Source organism: Indicator indicator, chromosome 18 (assembly GCF_027791375.1).
Source record: "Indicator indicator isolate 239-I01 chromosome 18, UM_Iind_1.1, whole genome shotgun sequence".
Taxonomy (NCBI): Eukaryota; Metazoa; Chordata; class Aves; order Piciformes; family Indicatoridae; genus Indicator; species Indicator indicator.
The window spans coordinates 17193019-17216745 of NC_072027.1; the positions used below are offsets into that span (position 1 = coordinate 17193019).

The 23727-nt window shown below is 42.3% G+C and overlaps 1 protein-coding gene across 1 annotated transcript in view; it reads right to left on the minus strand.

Moving 5' to 3' along the window:
- Nucleotides 1-23727, minus strand: part of RAPGEF6 (Rap guanine nucleotide exchange factor 6) — a 141129-nt gene that overhangs the window by 16206 nt on the left and 101196 nt on the right. Inside the window, exons 9-23 of the mRNA XM_054389175.1 lie at nucleotides 23516-23652; nucleotides 22278-22436; nucleotides 21593-21745; nucleotides 20875-21039; nucleotides 18699-18806; nucleotides 18111-18314; nucleotides 17166-17274; nucleotides 14434-14677; nucleotides 13494-13651; nucleotides 12443-12457; nucleotides 9411-9651; nucleotides 7242-7625; nucleotides 4569-4780; nucleotides 3189-3312; nucleotides 285-308 (exon numbers count right to left, since the gene is read on the minus strand). Of these exons, the coding sequence (XP_054245150.1) occupies nucleotides 285-308; nucleotides 3189-3312; nucleotides 4569-4780; nucleotides 7242-7625; nucleotides 9411-9651; nucleotides 12443-12457; nucleotides 13494-13651; nucleotides 14434-14677; nucleotides 17166-17274; nucleotides 18111-18314; nucleotides 18699-18806; nucleotides 20875-21039; nucleotides 21593-21745; nucleotides 22278-22436; nucleotides 23516-23652 (2437 nt within the window). The remainder of the gene's footprint in view (nucleotides 1-284; nucleotides 309-3188; nucleotides 3313-4568; nucleotides 4781-7241; nucleotides 7626-9410; nucleotides 9652-12442; nucleotides 12458-13493; nucleotides 13652-14433; nucleotides 14678-17165; nucleotides 17275-18110; nucleotides 18315-18698; nucleotides 18807-20874; nucleotides 21040-21592; nucleotides 21746-22277; nucleotides 22437-23515; nucleotides 23653-23727) is intronic.

Genomic DNA, 23727 nt, shown 5'->3' on the forward strand with positions numbered 1-23727 from the left:
CAAAAATATTTTGCCTTCAAATACAACTGCACAGCAGGATTTTTTTTTTAATGCATGAAGCCAAAACTCAAACATCTTATCTGGTACACAAAAAAGCAACTCAGGATTTGTATAGCTGCAATATAATGTTGACTGTAACCCCTTTTTCCTGTCCAAAAAATAGGTATTGCAGGGTTAATAAAATGCATGCTGTATTTCAGATGCATGCACTAAGGAGGAGGATGCAGTATGTTAAGAGTTGCATAATCTTTATTTATCTTAGTTGCATTCATCTCTACACTTACCCCAAACTTCTCCACCTCTTCTTCCTGTAAGCAAGAGCCATATACATTGAAGCATGTATTTGAACAGAAAAGCACAGGAAAAAAATAAAACAGTTGAGAGTCAGGAAGAAAGATGTAGACAGGAAAGAACAGAAAAGAAAAAACTTTCTATACAGCACAATTCTCAAACAATAACACAATGTTTAAATGAAATGCAAGGGCAGGGCTTGCTCAGATACTTGGGTATGGAAGAACATCTATCAGTTTTTTTATTTATTTTTAAGTCTAACCTCTGACTTTATAAATCAAACTCAAGTTAAATTTTCTTGCTAAGTATTTCTCAGAGGTCAAATTCAGTTTGGATTGTATTCATTTTGCAGCAAGTGTGATTCAATTAATTTATTCTTTGCATTAGGGCTGCAGCAAGCGTATGAGAAATCAGTACTCAAGTTAAAGATCTCCTGCTGGAAAACAAGCTAGTTGCCCAATACAGGCTGAAGAACTGGATGCTCTACATTAATGGGTAATGAAGTTGCTAGCAAGTCTCATGTCCTTACTAACAAACATCTTTTCTTGTTCATTTTTCATCTTCAAAAGCATTTAGTGGTACTTCAGAACACAAACTGATAGATCAAACACCAGAGGGCAATGAAAATGAATATAAATGATGTGAAAAGAGGGAATTGTTTTCTTTTAATCTTTGGCACTATCTCTAATATTAGATGCCTAAGCATTTTATGGCAGTGTGTATAATTTAAATTATGGTCATTAAAGTCTGTTCAGTAATGCTGAAAAACATAAAGGTAACTATTTACTCTTAAATTCATTTAATGATCAAGCTTCATTAGGTCTTAGAAAGCACATGGGGCATCAGGGAAGTTTATTTATAGACTGATTTAGTCTGAGAATGCCAATGTTTCTGACAAGCAAGCATCACTTCTTAGTAAGCAGTGTTAGAACTTTATGTTAAAAGAGAAATGCTGAGAATTCAAATCCAACAGTGTGAAGGTGAATCTCCCTTTGAAATGAATCCATCCTTAAATAACACAAACAAGGCAGCTGTTATTTTTGTCTCAAAACTAGATTAGACTAATTCTAAAACAAAGAGCATACCCAGCCCTGAAAACAAAAACCAGACAGCGTTCTTGACTGTCTGAGAATCCTGACCACTGAAGACTACATGGAACCAACCCTCTAGACTCTCATATACACTTAGATAGCCCTGCATACATCATTTCCTTCCACTGCACACACATAAACAACCAGCAGGTCCAGGCAGGTTCTCCCCCTCTACTCTGCCCTAGTGAGGCCACAGCTGGAGTATTATGTCCAGTTTGGGGTTCCCCAGTCCAACAGAAATAACTGGAGAGAGTCCAGTGGAGGCTACAAAGATGCTGAGGGGCCTGGAACATCTCTGTGAGGAGCAAAGGCTGAGAGCCCTGGGGCTGTTGAGCCTGGAGAAGAGCAGCCCCAGAGGGGATCTGAGCAATGCTCAGCAAGAGAAAAAGGGTGGAGGGCAAGAGGATGGGGCCAGATGCTTCTCAGTGATGGCCAGCAATAGGACAAAGGGCACAAACCAAGAAGGCTCTATCTGAAGATGAGGAGAAATTTCTTTGGTGTGAGGGTGCTGGAACCCCTGGAGCAGGTCGTAGAGTCACCTTCTCTGGAGAGATTCCAAACCCACATGGACATTGTGATCCTGGGCTACCTACTCTGGATGACTGTGCTTTAGCAGGGGGTTGGACTGGATGATCTCCAGAGGTGCCTTCCAACCCCCACCATGCTGGGATTCTGTGAATTCATAAATCCAAGACACTTCCAGATGCCCAGCTGAGCTATCAACTGGGATTTAATCAGAGCTGGTAGAAGGCACACCTCATCCAAGCAACTGCCCACTAAGCTCCCTCTCACTGTGCTCTGCTCACTCCATGGTGTGCTGAGAGCCCTCCACTGCTGACACACACACCTAAAAGACAGCTCAAGAGACTGCTCTGTTGTTTTGTGAAGTAGAAACCATGTAGTGACTCAGCACAGGACATCACGCCAGGGGGTTGGACTAGATGACCTTTAAAGGTCCCTTCCAACCTAATCAATTTTATGATTCTATGATCATCTTGTCACCAACTGCCCCCTGAACTCAATCTTGAAGGTTTTTTGTCTGGCCCACCAGTTCAAGGGGCAAACTGATGGTGGAAGGGCAGCACAACAGCCCTTTCTTGGCAGGGATCTACAAGCACCAGGGCTCAGCAAGGACACAAAGAATTGTTGATGCTTTTAGCTCAGCAAACAGATGCAGGAAATTATTTAGTTGCACCAAATATAATCTAGAGCTCATCAGCACCAGATTACAAGTCATGGTGTTTTTATTCTGCAGTTAGTTAACACAGACCTTGATGCTATTATGCATCAGGGAAAAAAAAAACCACAATGAAAAAATAAAACCAGAAAACATCCTCCACCTGCTCACAGCCTGAACATATCAACCATTCTGTAGGTGGAGCAAGCTGTGCCTAGAACAAATCAAAAATAATTTGCTTGGGTTTAGGATGGTTTGAGTTGGTTTTGAAGCAACATTTCAGATTTATATACAGGTGATTTAAGTGTGTTTATATATGATTTTCTCCCTAATATTGCAGCTCTCTCAAAACTCTACTGGCACTGACATGTTTTTTTAACAAAAACATGAACAGTCAAAAGTAGAATCTATTCTTCACTGCTGTTTAAAGACAACAAATTGGTTTAGTTGTCATTAAAAGCAGCATTTGGGAGCATTGATTGCATTGCCCTAATTTGATAAAGATGATGGTTCTGATGGGAAACATGAATGGGAAGTTATACAATGAAATATTAATGATGCAGACACAAACCCAGATCCCTGCCCACTCTGAGACACCTTCAATCCTACCAGCTTGCTAAGTTGCTGACCTTTGTCTGAACATCACAGCTGGGTCCATGTTTGCTGAGGTCATCCTGACAACTTGGCGGATTTCTTTGGCAATCATTCTGAGTTTCTCAAAATTCACCAGGCCATCCACTTTAGAGTCATTTCCTGCAGAATGGAAACACAGACAGGGGGGAAAAAAGAAAGTCAGAAGTATTTTCAGCAGGCAATGCGTTTCTAGGTCCCCAGCAGCATCCTTCCTTCCTCTCGTCCAGTCATAAAACTGCTTTATAGTGGCCTTCCAGTACCTGAAGGGGACCTACAAGAAAACTGGGACAGGGCTTTTTACAAGGGCTTGTAGTGACAGGACAAGAGGGAATGGATTGAAGCTTGAGGAAGACAGATTTAGACTGTAGATTAGGAAGAAATTCTTTATACTGAGGGTGGTGAGACATTGGAACAGGTTGCCCAGGGAGGTTGTGGATGCCCCCTCCCTGGAGGTGTTAAAGGCCAAGTTGGATGAGGCCTTGAGCAACCTTGGCTAGTGGGAGGTGTCCCTGCCCATGGCAGGGCAGTGGAACTAAATGATCTTCAAGATCCCTTCCAACCCAAACCATTCTATGATTCTAAGAAACCAGCAAGAAAATGGGAAACTTCCAGAAGTCAGATCCACTCAGACTGCCCAGTATTGCTCCTGTGAATTTATTCCTAAAGTAACTAGTAGGGGAAAAGGGAAGAAGTGAACTATGTCCAAGTTCACTGGCAGAGATGGTAAAACACAAATACAGAACTGGCATCAAAATGTTAGGTCAATGATTGGACTCAATGATCTTAGAGGTCTTCTCCAACCACAACAGTTCTGATTCTATGATCCTGAAATGAGTTCAAATAGTTCTGAAACATCACAATGAAGAATTGGGCATTCTTGGGAATGCTTAACTTTAACTTGGATTGTGAAGAGAGCTCTGTGTAAAAGGAACAAAATGGAGATGCTTAAACAAAACCCCTTGAAAATACTGAAAAGCAAGAGTAGGAGGTGTGACAGCATCAGAGCTGTCTGAAAGCCACAACAAAAATCTCAAAACATTCCAGCCACAAGTTTTTGTAAGACAAACACATTTGAAGTAGTGTGACTATCCGTTAGCACTCACCTACTCTCCACCCTAAACCTCAGGGCAGCTGAGGGGAGATTTAACATTGCTTATAAAATATTCAAACCATGCCTTTTACTCTTGATTTTTGTCTAGGAGCAGTCTCTTCCATTACACAATCTGAGCTCTGCTTCATTTTACTCCTAACAAAGGACAAATCAAAAGAATCCCACTGGTGGCAGCTCCTTTTAGACACTGGTTGAATTATGGAGTGATGAAAAAAAGAGCTAAAGCACCTTCAAGGTTGAGTTTCTTATTTCTCTGTGTCATTACCTTCATGCAGAAATGTGATGTCCTTCTTGACAACAGGGAAGAGTGGAATAATTGGTGGCTGCATGCTCTGGCTGCTGAGGATGTTGCGGTATTTTGCCATGTTTCGAGATGGATCAAAAAGGTCTTGAAGGTCTCTGAGGTGCTTTTCATACTTGCTGGGGAGCTTTTCCCACGTGCCTCTGAGACGTGCTACTGGAGCCAGGTTTAACCCACTGGAAGGCAGAGAGATGGGATTGTTAGCTTGGAGGACAAGTTCACCAAGAGCCAGCCACGAGCTCCAGTGGCCAAGAAGGCCATTGGTATCTGGGGGTGCATTAAAAAAAGTGTGGCCAACCAGCAGGTCCAGGGAGGTTCTCCATCCCCTCTACTCTGCCTTAGTGAGGACACAGCTGGAAGATGAGGTCCAGTTCTGGGCTCCCCACTTTGAGAGAGACAGGGACAGAGAATTACTGGAGAGAGTCCAGTGGAAGCTGGGAAGATGCTCCAGGAACTGGAGCATCTCTGTGAGGAGGAAAGGCTGAGAGCCCTGGGGTTGTTCAGCATGGAGAAGAGCAGCCCCAGAGGGGATCTGATCAATGCTCAGCAAGAGCTAAAGGATAGGGGGCAAGAGGATGGGCCCAGACACTTTTTTCAGTGGTGCCCAGTGACAAGACAAGGGGAAACAGGCACAAACTGCAATCCAGAAGATTCCATCTGAAAATTAATGGGTGACAGCAGGAAGTGAGAACAGCACAGAGCTTATCCCAAGCACAAGTAGCTGTACTTCAGAGGAGGATTATTAGAGAAATTGTAAACTAGCACCAACAGGCTGAGAAATAGAAGCAGCAGATAGGCTAGAACTTCTTGTGCCCTCATTCTCATTAAGTAAACATTATCCAGAATCAGTTGCATGTAATAAAAAAAAAAATTACAATAAATGGAATCAATCCATCCTCCCTGTCATAACTTGTCATCAACTTCGTTCAAGAAATTCTGCAATGATTGTAAAGTCCTTGTAGCTGCAGAACTGGGAAGTGATATTCTCCAGCATTCATCAGTAAATCCCCAATCACTCCATAACTGAATTTGCTGGTTTAAGAAGGTATTTTTTCTCGTTTGGAAACCTTCAGAAACTGATTTTGTCTTTATTTTACTTTTTTCATGCAGATCTCTCCCCATGCTATTGTCAAACCACAAACAAAGCCTTCTCTCACACGGAAAATTCAACATATGTCACCCCACAGCTCCTCTTTCATATGCTGCATTAGGAAGGTTTCTCTTCCCATTTCATGGAACATATGGCACCTATTGATATGCAATGCAGGGCAAGGCAAGGAAGAGAATCCCCATGGCATATGCTCACAAAAACATATTCCCCTGGAAATAAGGGTAAAACAAAAGCTAATTTATTTGCCTTTTGTTTTGACTACTCCAGACATGGCCTGATTAGACCAAACTGAGAAGCAGGAAGAGCTGTTTCTTCATCCACCTCCAATAAACCATGAGAAAATAGGGAGCAGAATATAGGAATTAGCTTCAGTATTCACCATGTAATGAGGAGCCACAGCCCCAGCAATTGCCCAGCATCCTTTAAGGGAATTCATGAATTCTTTAATGTATGACTAAACAGGAGCCAAAACCATTTGATTAACTGCCTAGACATGGAAGAAAATACTCTGAAATAGTATGTTCTGAGAGAGTGCTGGGACACAGCATGAATATAGATCTTTGTCTCGTGAATTCCAGCACTTTTCTTGGTTTGAAATAAAGGGCAAGAAGCAAACAGCCCTTGCACCAGGGGAGATTAAGGTTGGACATGAAGAACAACTTCTCCCCAAAAGGGTTGTCAAGCCCTGGAACAGGCTGCCCAGGGCTGTGGTGAAATGCCCATCCATCAAGGGATTGAAAAGCTGTGGAGACGTGGTGCTGAGGGACATGGTTTAGAGACTCAGAGATGTGGTGCTGAGGGACAAGGTTTAGCACCAGACTTGGTCAAATTAGATAATGGTTGGACTCAATGATCTTAAAGATCTTTTCCAACCAAAATTACTCTGTGATTCTATTCTGACTCTATAAAAGCAGGGTATAAGAAAACTGCCAATAAAGAAAATGCTGAAGTAATGCTGTTAAAGTAGCAGTGTCTGGTATAAATCAGAAGAGAAAGTCTTCTAAAAAAAAAAAAAAATGGAGAGAAGCAAGCAGGTGACAGGAAAGAATGAGAAGGACAAATAAACTAAACCAAGAGTGATTTGAGGAAGTCCTTACAATGAAAGGAAGAAATACAGTAATCTCCTCATCGCAGATATGACTCAGTGCACACTGAAAAAAAAAAGCAGTAGGGACTGAAAAAAGAAGGGAAATTGGGTGCCATCATGATGGAAAATGACAGTAATGTTCAAGCAGATTTCTCCGGTTCACAATCAAACAGTGGTTTTGGCCTAATCTTCTCTTTCCCTGCTAGGTAATGGGTAAAGAAGAGGCGGTCGCATCAATCACCGCAGCCTGCACTTGGGAGGTTGAGGGAGGTTGTGGTGACAACACAGCTCTTTGTACACAGCCTGGCTTTTTGAAAAGCTTGGCAATTCCCCCAAATCATGAGTGATCCCTTCAGGGTACAGCTTTTTCTTTGCATTTTGACTCCCAGAATTGCCTTTGGCAGCACAAAGCAGACCTGACAGCTGGGAAGAGTTTTACCTTATGACAGCGAACATGGAGTTGAAGTTCTTGCATTCTCGGCAGTGGAGGGCAATTTTAATGAAATGCTTAATAATCTTCATCCTCTTCAGCTGGTTGGGCTCTGCTAAAATTTCCATAGCAACCCAGAACGTCTCTTGATTTATGACATCCTCAAACTGTTTCAGGTGAGCGTTCCCTGTTTTGGAGTCCAGCTTGTAAAGGTCATCGATGTACTCGGTAGGCTCAATGTTGCGAAATAACTCAAAGTCCCTCATGGAAAGCTGAGTGGCCACCTCGATGGTACTCAGCTGGAGGAGGGAAATTTGGCTTTCTCTCAGGAGCTCTTGAGCATCCTCATCTGAGCATAAGGTCTCTGTCTCCATGTTGTTTTTTAGATAATACCTAGAGAAGAATTAAGTTACAAGGAAACATTAGAGATGCTCTTCAGAGGCTTTGTGACCATGAAGACATTGAACTACACCAATCAACGTGGACATTAGTGACACCAGAGGGGTGTTTGTGAGAGAACATTGCCACGTTGCTGTTGACAACACAGAGGAAGAGGCAAAGAGAGTAGAAAGAAAGGACAGCATAACCTTGTACTTCAGCTAGCACAAAATACCATCATTAATGAAGTAGAAGAACATTTCAAGAGCTGGTTTAATCCATCTCTTTGCTAATACCTTCTGTTCTATAGCTCTAGCACGCTGCAGCTTTCACCTTCAGGAAAAGGTCACTTACTTTTCCATTTGTAAATCCAGCAGTGAAATAACATTTTAAATACACATTAGTCCTGAGAAATCTCTTGTTAATGTATTTCTCCGTTTCTTACACAAACTTAGTGTGGATTCTTACATATATTTAAGTGTGCCATATTAATATTTACATAGAGCACAGAGAATTCAGGAAATGAAAATGTATCTGGAAAATTCATTTCCATGTTCCCAAGCAGATCACTTTCAGATATACCCAAGTTTATTCCTCATAAATTCCCTCTGTCGCCTAGCAAAGAAGCCTAAAGAATTCTTTATTTAATAAACTTCCTTCTGGTATGGATCAGGTCATCAAATAAAACTGGAGCACTTAACATTTCAGAAACATTCATAACATTTTACATAAAAATGAAAGGTTAGCATCAGTTCACTGCAATGTGACATCGTTGAGAAAGGAATTAATTGTATGGTGTAGCCCTGAGGTATGTGAGTAGTGTCAGAATAAATACAACTTTTTTCTTCCTAAGGGTAAGCCACTATGTAAATTAACCTGATCTGCTCAATTTAGTTGTCATCAAGCAAGTTGGATGTAGTCTTGGGGAGGGTTTTCTTGAGTGTAGAAGAAGAGGGTGACAAAGAAGAAAAGAGGAGAAGGAAAACATCTTGTTCAACATCTTCATCTACAATCTGTATAAAGGACAGTGTGTACTCTTAGTCAGTTTGCTGATGATACCAGACTGGGAGGAGTGGCTGACACCCCCTCAGGCTGTGCTGCCATTGAGTGAGACCTGGCCAGGCTGGAGAGTTGGGGAGAGAGGAATCTCATGAAGTTCAACAAGGAGAAGTGTAGGGTCCTGCACCTGTGGAGGAAGAACCCCCTGCACCAGTACAGGTGAGGGGTGACCTGCTGGGAAGCACTCTGGGAGTGCTGGTGGACAAGTTCACAATGTGCCCTCATGGCTAGGAAGACCAATGGTGTCTCCCTGGGTGCACCAAGAAATGTGTTGCCAGTGGGTCAAGACAGGTTTTCCTCTTCCTTTACTCTGCCCTAGTGAGGTAACAGCTGGAGTACTGAGTCCAGTTCTGGGCTCCCCAGTTCAAGAGATACAGGAAGTTCCACCTAAACAGGAGGAGAAACTTCTTTGTTGGTGAGGGTGCTGGAGCCCTGGAGCAGGCTGCCCAGAGAGCTTGTGGAGTCTCCTGATCTGGAGAGATTCCATCCCCCCCGGCCACTGTGATTCTGGGCAAGCTGCTGTGGGTGCCCTGCTTTAGGAGTGGGGCTGGACTGGATGATCTCCAGGGGTCCCTTCCATCCTCCCCCATGCTGGGATTCTGTAAGTCACTAACACATACTCACTAGTTCTAATAGGCATCTATCTACTTCAATTCAAACATCCCTCTCTCATGATTCTTTTGGATGTCTCACTCCTAAAAGCCAAACAATCCAAACTAAAACACAACAAATGGGATTTACCTTCCATTGAGCTGGATCCTGTCAGCCAGTTTGGAGAACTGATCTGGGAGTCTCCTTTGTTTGATGACTCCCTCGGGGCTGACAGACACCTCACACAAGGAGTAGGTCTCTGGGGCTCCTGTCAGGTTGAACTCGTGGACAGCATGGCTCACCACTTCTTTTGCTGTAGTGTCTTTGCTGATGATGATGTAACAGCTCTGCTGATCTGCTTTGAAAACTCGTATGACTTGATCTGGAATATCTACAATAAGAGAGTAACATCCTTCAGGGATTAATTGCTTCGTGCACAACGTCATTTACTGTCTTGTTTGAGAGCCAGAAAACAAAAAACAGGTGGCAAGACAAAAAAAGAGCCATGCTGGACTTGATAAGCAGCCATTAAAACATTAATTTCAAGTTTGAGAGGAAAAAAGAGGACTCCTCTCTTCATTTCCACAACCCAGTTGAACTGATACTCATTATACTTCAGATGATACTTGTTCCACCACCACAATCCAAGTACAAGATATCTTGAGACACTGAGTAAGGGCCTGGAACATTTCTCTTATGAGGCTGAGAGATCTGGGGCTGTTTCATCTGCAGAAGAGAAGACTGAGAGGGGATCTTACTAATGTCTACAAATATCTGAAGGGTGACCATCAAGAAGGGGCCAGGCTCTTTTCAGTGGTGTCCTGTGATAGGACTGGGGGCAATAGGCACAAACTGGAGCCCAGGAGGTTCCACCTCAACATGAGGAAAAAAATTCTTTGCTGTGAGGGTGCTGGAGCAGGCTGCCCAGATTGGTTGTGGGCAGTCTCCTTTTCTGGAGACCTCCAAGACCTGTGTGGATGCATTGCTGTGTGACCTGCCCTAGGTGATCCTGCTCTGGTAGAGGGGTTAGATTCAATCTCCAGAGGTCTCTTTGAACCCCTACCATTTGGTGATTCTCTGTGATTGCTAAGCTGTACACTGCCCTCCTCAGCACGTCTCAAACTTGGGCAGCATCAATCCCTTCTTTGGCTCTTGTGTCTTTGCAAGAGCCAGACTCAAGCTGTGTGCCAGGACACCCTTCCTGGGGACAGGAAGCTGCAAACATTCCTGGATAGGCTGTGGGTAGGAGGATGTGAAGAAGAAAGAAGATTTGGTTGCTCCCATAAGTAGACCTAAGCTTTTACACTTGCTCTGTCGCCCTGAAGGAACAAAGCTGCTGCCAGCAGTTAATTCTTTGGCTACTGTACTTATTTATAGCACATTTTATGTATTATAAATGCACTAGAGAATAACTTTATCCAAAGTAGCCTACAGCAGGAAATAAATATCTAAAGAAGCACACGTTTAATCTACAGCTTGATGATTGGAAATTATTTGCTGCATGAGTTATTACAGAAGGCTTGGTTTTCAAAATAAAACTGACTGGGGGAGGGAGGGAGAAAAGTCAAGAGCCAGAATGCTCCCTGATTTAAAAGTCAGGAAAGTACAGTTCTTCCTCTCCCTCAACTCTAAAGACTAAAACCTCACAAGTTTTCTGCAGTCCTGAGGTGAGAGGATCTCACTGAGCCCTCAGCCACCTCTTCAGATCTTGAAGCTGTTGGAAAGCCACCTCAGAGGTTGATATGCCATTAGTTGCCATACCAGAGTCCCAGTGAGAGGCATGGAGGGCTGTTATTACAGCACAACCACCTCCCAGCAGCCCTTCAATTCTCTCACTGTTACCTGACCAGCCTTTGACAGCCTCAGCAGTAAGAGCCAAACCTGTGGATGGAGGGCTGTGACCTGCCACCACAGGAAAGCCCCTGGAGCACTGGGGATCAGAGAGGGAGTGAACGGGAATCATCTGCTAAGCTGGGCATCCAGCTTCTTCCAGGAGCACCTTTTATGTTTTGCTTACCCCATCACCTATACATTTATTTTTCTCTTTCAAAACTCACTGTTTAAGGAAGAACTTAAGACCTCTTTTAACACAACAGTGACCTGGGAGTTACTTTTCCTTGCATCAGGAAATGCATCAGGAAATGGGGGGCAAGCAATTGGAATGTCAGAGCAAACAGTAAGCAGGTTATTTATGACCCAACATCTGAAGTTTTTGCTTGTTGGAAAAAAAGAAAGCTTCAATATCAGATGCAAATGAATTGGAAGGTGGGAGGAAACAGGGTGCTCAAAAAAAAAATCTGCTTGAAAACTATTCTTACAGTGTCATTATTATGACCATCACATTACCAGAATGGGCTCCTCAGAATAGCTGGGGACTAGTTTAACTGGAAAAGCTTCATGTATATAGGAATGGGGGCAGTAAAGGCTAAAAATAAATATTATGTACTTATTTCAGAGTGAAAAGTGGTGAACACTGAGCAATTTGGGAATTGCTTGCACTCATGAAATCCTAACAGATCAAGAGAAGAGGCAAACATCTACACTTTGATATCAACATACCTAAATATCAAAACATATTCAAAGTATAAAACCAAAAACTGAAATGTAACCTGGGGGGGGTGGGGGGGGGAGAAAGGAGAGGAAAAAAAGAAAACAAAAGAATCACCATGCAACCAAAATTCAGGTATCTTGTGACAGCACGTGAGTGTCTTCCAGGTCTTTGCTTTTAAGCAAGTAAATATTAATTACAATATTTTCTTATGGATTATTCAGTTTCTGATGCCACCATAAAGCATGTTTCAAGTCTGCATGCACGTAATTTTAGTTCCAAAGTTCAACAGAAGAAGAAACTAAATGTCAGGCTATGTTATAATTTAAACTTTCAGTTTCTACCTAAAAGAAACTTCATTCCTCTAAATCAAGGTCAGAGAGAAGCAAAGTAACCTGCCAAAGGTCATTCTGTGTCAGTGGCAGAAGTGGCAATAAAATGCAACACACAGCAGCACAGTGCCCATGAAGAGAACTGATGGATTTGGTTCATTGAAGGGAAGATTATAGGGCACAGAATTATTTAATGCCCTCAACAGTAATAATTACATCGATGCAATGGATGGAAGTGTTAAGTTTAACAGGCAAGCCATGCAATATTAAGGTCTACAGATACCATACATCAGGATACTTACAGTAAAACCCAACAGCTGCCAGCAGGAAAAAAATAAAAAAGAAAAGAAAACAAAAAACACAACTCTGTCAACACCAAATCAAGATTTAGATGCTTACAAAACTTATCAAGTGTACACAGTGCACTGAATAAATAATTTGACTTTCTCTGCCATTCCAAATGACACGTGATTAGTTACAGTGAACTTAAAGGTAAGAAGGAGTAGTTACCAACATTGCATATTCTGCAGTAACTGGTACAGTATTAAATGAAGATTCTCACAGAACACATGTGCAGCTCTCAGGGAGGCAGCAAGAACCTGGCTTTGCAGCAAAAAGGGAACTTACTGCTATGGATGCTTCTGCTGTTGATAGGATCTCTCTGTATGCATCCCTTTTAAAGGGGAAATCTGCAAGTTTACATAAAAATAAGCCACAAGGCACTTTACAGAGCATGTAATTAGGCACTGAACTTATACTTGAAATGGAGAACCAGGACTCTGATTTGACATGTTTACAGGCAGCTGCATATAACAACAAATGCCTCTTGCAGCCACCCAGAAACGTATTCCTACAGCAACAGCAGGGAAAGTGCAGACTGCACATCTCAAAACCTTTTTTCAGTTCTTCTATACAGCTGATTGCACATGTTTGTCAGATATTAAACATCAGTATCACTGCCTTGCTACCATGGCAGCCCTAGTCTATCCAAAACACTGGTTGAAACGTATGTTCAAAGGTGGTGGATGGAGAAGTCAAATCACCAGAAGCATTGGTACTAGGAAGAGATGACAAGAGGAAGGTGCAGATGAAGACAATCTGCTCTGGTAAACTCCAGTAAATCAAAGAGGTGGCAAAAATCCATCTCTTTCTAAACACAAGCTAAGTGTCACATTTCCAAAAATCAGGGAAGAGAGGTTCAGGCAGTTTGGATTTTCAGTGACTCTCCAGTTTGGCCCTGTTAGAGTCACAAGATAAGCAGGGAACTGCACTCAGAACATTTGACACTGGGAAAAGATGGGATTTTCCTCCCTTGTCATCATCCTGTAGATGAAGCTGAAGCTGCTGGCTTACCTGAAGGATTAGAGAAATCCAGAATGCTGGTTGTGGGCTGCAGCAGGTCTGGGCTGCTGGAGGAGAGCGTGCCTGGGATGGGCATGATGGCCAGGCTGTGCCGGCACTGCCGCGTCCCCACGATGCTGTCGTCCTGCGACTGGCTCACGCTGCCGTCACTGCAAAACAGGACTGCTTCAGTGCGGGGCATGGAGCTCCTTGGATGAGGGAAACGAAGCCAAATCGACACAGAATGGCTTGGGGTGGAAGGAATGTTAAGGATCATCCAGTTCCACCCCCCTGCCATGGGCAAGGACACCTCCCACTATAGCCCAGGTTGCTCAAACCCTCATCCAGCCTGGTCTTAAATTCCAGGAATGAGACATCCACAACCTCTCTAGGCAACCCATTTTAGTGTCTCACCACCCTCACAGCAAAGAATTCCTTCCTAATGCCCAACCTAAATCTACCCTGCTCTAGTTCCAAACCACTGTCACTTGTCCTGTCACCACAGGCCCTTACAAAAAAAAGTCCCTCCCCAGCTCTCTTGTAGCCTCCTTCATGTACTGGAAGTCTGCTCTAAGGTCTCCCCAGAGCCTTCTAGGACACAGCTCCTTCAGCCTGTCCTAGGAGAAGTGCCGAAGCCCTCTGATCGTCATCATATGATGGCACTCAGATGTTTTAATCACATGTTGCAGATGGGCTTTTCAAACAAGGACAGATGAAAAAGCAGATTTGAAAGGATTTCTTGGGAGAGAAAAGATGTTTTGGCCTTGTTCTGCACTTATGGGTCAGATTTGGTTGGACTCAATCTTGAAGGTCTTTTCCAACCAGAAGGATTCTATGACTTGTTGCATTTTCCTAACAAGATAAACAACATGAAGACTGAGGATTCTAAGCAACTAAAACATGACAACTTACTAAGGAACCAACAATTTCTGGACAGCAGAGTCTGACAAACCTGAAGAGTTTTGGAGGCAAGATGCTGAATCGGGTCTTGTCTAAGATCTTCCTGATTCTGTTTCTCCCACCAGACACAGTGTTTGCTTTCAGTTTCTTGTTTCCTTTTTCACGGGGAAACATCTGTTCCACATCTCCAGGCATATCTGGGATGGAGTAGCGGTTGGTTTTCTTCTCTGCAATCTTGGGAATATGTGGAATTCCATTCTTCTCCTGCCCTATCCTGCAGAGCAGCTCCTTAAACACTGCAAGAGAAGGCAGAATTGTTGTGATTCATCTTTCCACACTTAAAACCCTACAGTGAATTCTTCCTTCCTCTCAAGCCTTTTCCTTCCCCACATTCCTGCTGGAAAAGTGAACCAAAGAGTTCCAAACCAGACAACACATTGCGTTTTAGACTGGGGCTTATCCCATGTCAGTTTTACTTTTGGTTATCTTGGCAGAAAGGGTAACCCCCAAATGTTCAATCAAACATCCTGCACAGCAAAGTTCTCCCACCTGCTGTGGAAATTAGCACAAATCACAGCCCATCTATAACAGACCCAGCTTACCATTATGGGATACAGAACAAGGATCTGGGCTTCCCAGTTCAACAGAGAAAGGGAACTACAGGAAAGAGTCCAGTGGAAGCTACAAAGATGCTGAGGGGCTAGAGCACCTCTGTGAGGAGGAAAGGCTGAGAGCCCTGGGGCTGGGGAGCCTGGAGAAGAGCAGAGGGGATCTGACAAATGCTCATCAAGAGGTAAAAGGTGGGGAGCAAGACTCTTGCCAGTGACAAGACAAAGGGTAAAAGGCACAAACTGGAACCCGGGAGGCTCCATCTGAACAGGATGAGAAACTTCTTTGGTGCTAAGGGTGCTGGAGCCATGGAGCAGGCTGAACAGAGAGGTTGTGGAGTCTCCTTCTCTGGAAAGATTCCAAACCCACCTGGACATTGTGATCCTGAGCAAGCTGCTTTGGGTGCCCTGCTTTAGCAGGGGGATTGGATTGGATGATCTCCAGATTCCCTTCTAACCCTCACCATGCTGGCATTTTGGGATTCTGTGAAACATTGCTTTCATAGCCATCAGCTCTGTGCATTTATTGAGTTTTTTGTCTGCATCTTTTAGGTAATCGAGTGCAGCTGCATCCTCAAAAATAACTTCCAGACAGACTGCTATTTTCCAAAAGTGCCTTTGTTTGCTTTTAGTAATATTACTGAACAGAAGCTGCATTGAATTTCCTATTGCAATTATCAAACTGAGCCAGTTTATTACCAACACTGTCACTGCCAAAGATGTAATTCCATGGAAAAGAGGGTGTTTGTGTTCTTTATGTTTCTTCCCACATAGAAAAGGTGAAAAGTAATTGTTCCAATTGATTTATCAAGAAAAAAAAGTTTTTTAAAAGGGTTTTAAAAAACTTTTTCAAATCTTCTTAAATCACTCAAGTCAGAAAACTTCAGTATTTTCTGCTGAAAACATGGGGATAGTGGGAAAATGCAAAGCAAATTACTCAGATACAGAGCAAATTGCCCAAGATTATCCCTATGAACAAGGTAACCCAGGACTTTCTGTATAGAAAGACCCAGTCAAATTACATTTTTCTGTTGCATAATGAATTCTAAGGCTACAAGCCTTCACAAAATAGATTCAAATATGAGAAAGGGAACGGGTCATTGTCAGCACCAGACTCTCAGCACTCAATTAAAAGGCAGGATAATAAGTATCACCTTTGAAAAAAATAAAAAAAAGAAGCTTCCAGACATGAATTTATTCAAATTCAACAGAGAAACCACCTTGAAATTGTATCAGCTAGCAGGAAGAGATTATGATCCCCTTGTAAATGTGCATTGCTTACATTTATAATGCAAATGAATGATCTGTCACTGTCTCAGCTACAGTTATGCTTTATTTCATGTCATTTCACATTAGGCTGGACCACCCATTAAGTGTGGCTGGCTTCATGCTTTTGGGGAATTATGCTGCTAAGCAGCTGCTAGGATCTTGGAAACTTTAATACCTGCAGAGTGGTAATAGAAAATGATGACTGCAAAGCAAATCGATAGTGAACAAGGGCAGGCAACTGGAGGAGGAAAGTAAGAAGAGGAAACCCTCAGAAGGTCTCAGACACAGCTCCAGAGGAAGGAGCTGTCTCATGCACAGTCTCATGCTTTCTGTAGCTGTGGTTATTTTGTTGCCTGAACAGGATTATGGAAAATGAACAGATGATTTGACCGAGATTTTAAAGAGGCATTTATGCGTTTATATTCACTCTGACAATTAAAAGCCAACATTTATGTGCCATTCCATGTTTTATATCCCCTTTACAGCATCAGCTATAGAGGCAATTTTATCCTATGGCTCTTACAGCCATTAGAAAAAGTTTTACACAAGCCCAGTTTGACATTTTTTGCTGTTTCTTGGCAGAAAATGTTTTGGCCCAGCTCCCTTGGCTCTGGATCAGCCATATTGCATGAAGGGACACTAAAGCTGCTTAAACAGTCATCTGAGGATTTCTCAGGGAGTGAAGAGCTGCCTGTGCTGGCCTGGTGCCACTCAGCATGCAGCCCTTGGCACACAGGGACTTATCTGAGCAAATGGAGGCACAACAAGGGGACTTCTGCACCAATTTTCACTCCTAGTGCATGTTGGGGAAAACAAGGAGGGGGATTTTATTGCACTTGTAAAGCCAGAAAGAGTGGAGTTTTACTTCACATCCATTAAATACATCATACATAAAAAGCCTACTCACCAAAAATGTTTGTTTTTACAGTAATGGAGAGATGAGTGTTGTTCCTCAGGATTTCCAGAGCTTTTGCAAAGGTAATGTTCTCAAAATTCTGTCCATTTACTTCCATTATCTTTAAGAAGAAATAAAAAAAGGGACTCTTAGAAGAGCACCTGGTTTGACAGACTTACAAATACAAAGGTGATAATACAGGCAACAGAAAACTTCTGGAAAGTTCTATCTCATCACCTTCAGAGCAGTTGTAGAATGAAAGCATTCACTCTAAAATATCTACTTCAATCATGTCAGTGAAGAGATATCCTGTAAACATACCAGGACCTTCACTCTACCTGACAAAGGATTTAAACAAACTTATTTTCTGTGCTAAAAAAACATTCTTGCCATCAAGAAGTGAACCAGAAGTGGTGGATCATAGTAGAGCTGATACTACATCAAAGGCTGGATCTTCAGCTGATGTGAACTGCTACTGTTTCATCAGCCTCAGTGAACTGGAATGATTCACACTTGGTGGGAATCACAGATTCATGGAATGGTTTGGGCTGGAAAAGACCTTAAAGACCACCTAGTTCCACACCCCCTGCCTTGGGCAGGGATACCTTCCACCAGCCCAGGTTGCTCAAGGTCTCATCCAACCTGGCCTTGAACACCTCCAGGGAGGGGACATCCCTGGGCAGCCTGTTCAGTCCAACATATTTCTGATCAGAAAATTGCCTAAATAACCATAACTTTTTTTTTTTTTACCCAATTTGGTTTTGAAATACTTAAATATTTTACAGCTATTTAATAGAAACTCACTTAACACATGTCAAGTGAAGCTGAACTGTGGCATTCATAACAGAATAGCAGCCGGTTGTTTGCTGTTAGTAACCAGCATCATCTTTTGTTGACAGCACAATTGGTTGAAGCAGAATAAAAATTCATTAAAATAATGAACTTTATTCTTTTTACCTGATCACCACGCTTGAGTCCAGCTTCTGCTGCTTTACTGCCCACTTCCACAGTCTCCACAAATATACCAAACCCTTTGTCACTTCCTCCCAGGAGGCTGAAAAACAGTGGTGAATCTCTAGAAGGCTTCTGCAGGGTGATCTGTCTCCATTTTGCTTTGGCAGCACAGGCAATATTCAGCAGTCTGAGATGCCCTTTCATTTTCTGTAAGACAGAAGACATGACATGGAGTGTAATGTTTCTTTTACCAGAAATATAACAAAAAAATAGTTGTGAAAAAACTCCCAAGTGACAGAGAGAAAAAAAAAATTGGTGCCATGTATCCAAACCTTCTAAATAAACCTCATTCTCTTTTGCAGCAATGCAGAAAGGTCAAGAAGTGCTATTTAGCATTGGCTTTAGACCTAATTATATCTATTTAAGAACAAATGTCCACCTTAAAAAGCCATCTATTAACTGTTAGACTTACAGATGACAATGTGTTAGCCACTGGTGTTGAAGATGTGTGTGTTAAGTCACTGGTAACACAATGGAGAATGAAAAAGTGCAAGAAGAGGAAGTCTGACAGAGGCCCTTTGTTGTTCCTACCGTGTCTTCCAAGTTCTTCTCAAACTCTTCCAGAAATCGAGTCATAGCAGGATCTCCTTCAAAGTCATTAAAATGATTGTTCACCCACAGTAAGACCACTCTGGTAACCTGGAAAACAAACAGAAGAATTATGTTTATATATAATTCTTCTCCTATAGACTTTAATCTACAAGCAAAGAAGGGTACAAGGACATGGCAGAACAACAAAGGACAGACTCCTGCATCTGTTCATGACCAGAAGACATTTACACTTGAAATCATCTTCTCTTTCATTTGTGGAAACAAATGAAAAATAAAAAGCCAAACATATCTGTACTTAATTGCCCGCATCATTGGTACTGACTGCTGCACAAATCCATCTTTGGTTAACTCTTTCTTATGCTGTTTATCAAACTTCACTCTTTAAAGCATCCTAATGATCAAGGAGGGCCATAAAGATGATCCAAGGGCTGGAGCACCTCTGCTATGAAGACAGAGAAATTTGGGCTTGTTCAGCCTGGGGAAGAGAAGGCTCCAGGGAGACCTTAGAGAAGCCTTTCAGTATTTGAAGGGGGCTACTGGAGAGCTAGAGAGGAACCTTTGACCAAGGCATGGAGTGACAAGGTAAGGGTGACAGCTTCAAAGTGGAAGAAGTTTGATTTAGATGAGACATCAGGAAGAAATTCTTCCCCATGAGGGTGGTGAAGCACTGGAACAGGTTGCTCAGAGAAGTTGTGGAGGCTCCAAGCCTGGAAGTCTTCATGGCCAGGTTGGATGGGGCCTTAAGCAACCTGGTCTAGTGGAAAGTGTCCCTGTCCATGGCAAGAGATTGGAACTAGATGATCTTTAAGGTTCCTTCTAATCCAAACCATTTTATGGTTCTATGATATCCTTAAAGTTCTAGGAACCATGTTGTGATAATAAAAAGATTCATTTTAAGAACTTTTAGTTAAATCTTCAGGCTGCTAGAGTTAGTACCATACAGGATAAAGCTGGTCTGACAACTACTTTATCCATCCATGTTGAAAGTGAATTTATAGCAGTTTCGCTCCTAAAAATAAACAATTTCCTCTTTTATTCACTGAGGCAGTTGTTTTTTTTTTTCACTTTCCTTTTCTTGAAAGCCAGCAGTTGCCAAAATGAACAGCATGGGAAAGGTAACAAGAGAAGGAGTAACCACAGCAAAAGCCCCTAGCCAAGAAAATAGAGGATGTTGAGAGGCTGTTGGGTTTCCTACAGCTCAAAGCCTGAACACATAAAACCACTGGCTAAGAATTTTACTGCCCTAATTTGCAACAAATTGGACATGGATCCAAGTGCCAGGGGATGACCATTTTTCATGTGTATGTGCATACATTGAGTGGAACCTCATTCTATTTATGGAAGCATTTTTATGGACTGCACCTGTCTTGAGCAGGGTTTATTTTAAGTACTGAGTTTGTAATAATTGGCTGAAATAAAACGTGCTCCATCCACTGGAAAGCTCTACAGTAGGAAGTCATGGAAGATAAGCACAAAGCTGTTGTGAAGATAAAGAGACCATGAACACAATTTCCCTGCACTTCTGGGAAAACAGGATTTCAGAGACTGCCATTTACACCTTTAAATTCAATAGAAAACAGCATTTACAGGTTCACAGATTGCATCAGGCTGCAAGGGACCCTCAAAAGTTATCTTGTCCAAGCCCCCAGCACTCAGCAGGGACATCCCCAACTAGATCAGGCTGCTCACATCAAGTCTGACATCGAATGTCTTCAGGGATGGGGCCTCAACCACATCCCTGGGCAGCCTGTTCTGGGATTTTACCATTCTCATTGTAAAGAACTTCTTTATGTCCAACCTAAACCTCCACTGCTCCAGTTTCAAACCATTTCCCCATGGTCCTATCACCACAAGCCCTTCTAAACAGTCCCTCCCCAGCCTTTCTGTAGGTCCCCTTCAGATATGGAAGTGTAGTTATAAGGTCTATTTATCCTTCTCCAGAAGAGCAGCAGTGTCAGACCTAATTTAGGAGAGTTCACTACACACATCCACAACTCACTGGAGAATCTTTCTTGATACCAGTGAAAAATACTTTGCTTTAAACTAGTTGATATAAAACAGCTGGAACATGATCCCAGCTTATCAGCAACACAAACAGGAATCAATATAGACACATCATCCCCAGAAACACTAATCTCTCTTGACTCAGACCAACCTTATCCCTGAGGCTGTCCACTGTGAACCATTCCAAGAGTTTATTTCCAACTTCCAGAGGGCTGGTGAGAAATGTTCTGTATGTTAAAAGGAAATCCTCGATGTAGGTTGGATCCACAATAGAATGTTCTTCTATTAAGTGCATGATGAGTCGCTCGGGTGTTGCCTTCAAAATTAAACACCAAAAATAACTGATCTCTCTTGTCATCATTTCTCCCTGGAAAGCATCTTAACATAAACCCATGTGAACTGTACAGTCTCTTTTAAAATTATGTTGTGGCAAACTCAAGAGAAAACATACTAATGTGTTTTTTACATCAATATACCAACGGGTTTTTAAATCAAATCTTCATGCTTCTCTCACAGCCCAAATGTTTTCTAGAGGTTACACCTGGCAAAAACAAATAGTAACTTCCCTTCATTTTATTTTTACTACAGAGTTTCAGGTCCCCTTTACAAAGCACAGGTTGTTGCATAAGGATGCACTAAGGGAGCTCCTAATGGAAGACTCAATGTATGTGCTGAACAGCTCTAACTTTACTGAAAGGGATAATGAAAGTGCATTGGTTAAATAATATCAATTCCTTCCAATCTGTTGTGGTTTTTTTTGAACTGAGAGAAAAAATTGAGCATGTGTTCTAAAATCAAGCCAAACCCATACTTACTTACTAATAAAGAAAGGTTTAAAAGATCAATGGAAAGCACAGAAAGAAATTCACCTTGATAACTATGTGTCCTTTCCTGGTCCCGCTGCGATCCAGCTCTCTGTGCTCCTTTACCATAACAATTTCTCCTTCCTCCTCTACTTTGTGAGTGTTTTTTTCCACATGGTTCAGAATCCTCCAGTAGTCTTGCTGGGCTATACAGACAAACTGTCCCCAAACAACACAGGATTGTAAATAAATATCCCAAACAACACAGGATTGTAAATAAATATCCCACAGGTGGAGGTAGCCCCACCTCCGGGCTGCTTTGACACAATCCTTATAGCACAGTATTTGAAACCAATCCCACTCTGTTCTGCTCAACTTCATGCAAGTTTGAAATAGAAGACAAACAGAACTGGTCAACTTCTGACCTCCCAAAAAGGGTGTTTAAATGGGTTAAATATACTGTTTATTTTCTATTTATCTCTTCTTACACACACACAGCACAACTGGGGTGGACTAAACTGACATCTCAGCACAAAGCAGAAGCTCCTGTTCCTCACCTAACAGCAGTGGGAAATAAATCTCAGCTGCTAACGACTGTACAACCAACCCAACATCAGCAGAGCCCTTGACCCACAAAATACCAGTCTCCTTTTTTCTGCTCCTGGAATAATGACCATACCTTAAGATGAAAGCAGACTGTTTTATTCCATACTTAAAAACATGAGATGCTTATACAGAATTGTCATCCTACCTGACAATCATCCACTTTTGTTCTGACCACTCCATTCATGTACTGTTTGTCCAGAGAGGGAGTAATCCCAAAGCTATTTCCCATGCAGAGGCTCTCACTCTTCCCATCAGGATAGCTGATCTCCACTGTGCCATTTAAAATAACATACCACGAATCAAGCTGGAGGAAGTAAAAAACAAATGTAAGAAGTGAAGCTAATTCAACAGCTTTTAGAAGCTCTTCCAGTGCTCTTAGCAAAGCTCATTCTTGAAGCCTCCACATTTTTTTGCCAGCACAGTTCAATTCACTAAAAATGTGCCTTGTCAGGCAAGCAGCAGTGAAGATGAGCGAAGCAAGAACCCTTTTCAGTGTTCTTCATTCATTTCAGCACTAATTCAGCAGGGAGAAATGCTGATTAATAGATTGCTTTTTAAATCAGTGGGCTAATTGCTACAACGTATTTATGCCATTTAGTGAGAAGGAACACTCCCATTTGGTCACAACCAAAGGCAAAAGTCCACCTAGTCTTCATGGAGGAGTGACCTGCTATGGCTATTCCTGATCCCAGGGCAGAGAAAGATTTCAAGATAGTGATCCAGAGCACCCATGCTGGGATCCTGACCACTGACTGATTTGAACATCTCTCTTCTCCCACTGATTATGTATGAAAACTGCTCCTAATTTAGGTATTTATAGAATCACAGACTGATTTGGGTTGGAAGGGATCTTTAAAGGTTATCTAGTCCAACCCCCTTTCCGTCAGTTCTAGTCTGCAACTACAGCAGTTTGCTCAGAGTCCCAAGCAACCTGATTTGGAATGGTTCCAGGGATGGGGCATCTCCCACCTCTCTGGAAACATTCAAGATCAGGTATTATGTTGTAATACCTACATTGCTGGGCACAGTTATCTCTCCACATTAGTAATTAAAAGCCCCTACATTACAAGAAGTTTTCATCAGTGGAGATGAGGCATTCTTCTTTGTCACAAAGAATCTTTGAAATAAACTCCTCAAGATGTCAGCACTTCCCTGATCACAACAGACTGAATGCTGCTTTGTGTCTACACTTGGCCGTGCTGAAGTCTTCAACAAGGCAGAATCTGCCAAAGGGACGAGCTAAGGATATGGGTCACAGTGAGAGAAAAACTCTCTAACTTTCAGGTGTGAAGATGGGAAACATTTTCCAGCCCTTCACCCTCAGGCACCCTTGGGTAACCCATTGCCTACAGCAGTCAGATTGGCCTGTGAGCAGTGACTTACTTCTTGGCCGTCTTTAAGTATGATGGCTCCCGCTTGCTCTACAACTTCAAATATCATCACTGAGCAAAGTTCTCTTCTCACAGACATAGTCATGTTTGCAAAGGCAGGGAGCTGATGCATGAATTCCATTAATTGCTCTGTCAGACAAAGGAAACAGTGGTATGAAGATTGCAAGGCACAGGGGTTCCTTAGATACCTCACTCCTGCAGGTG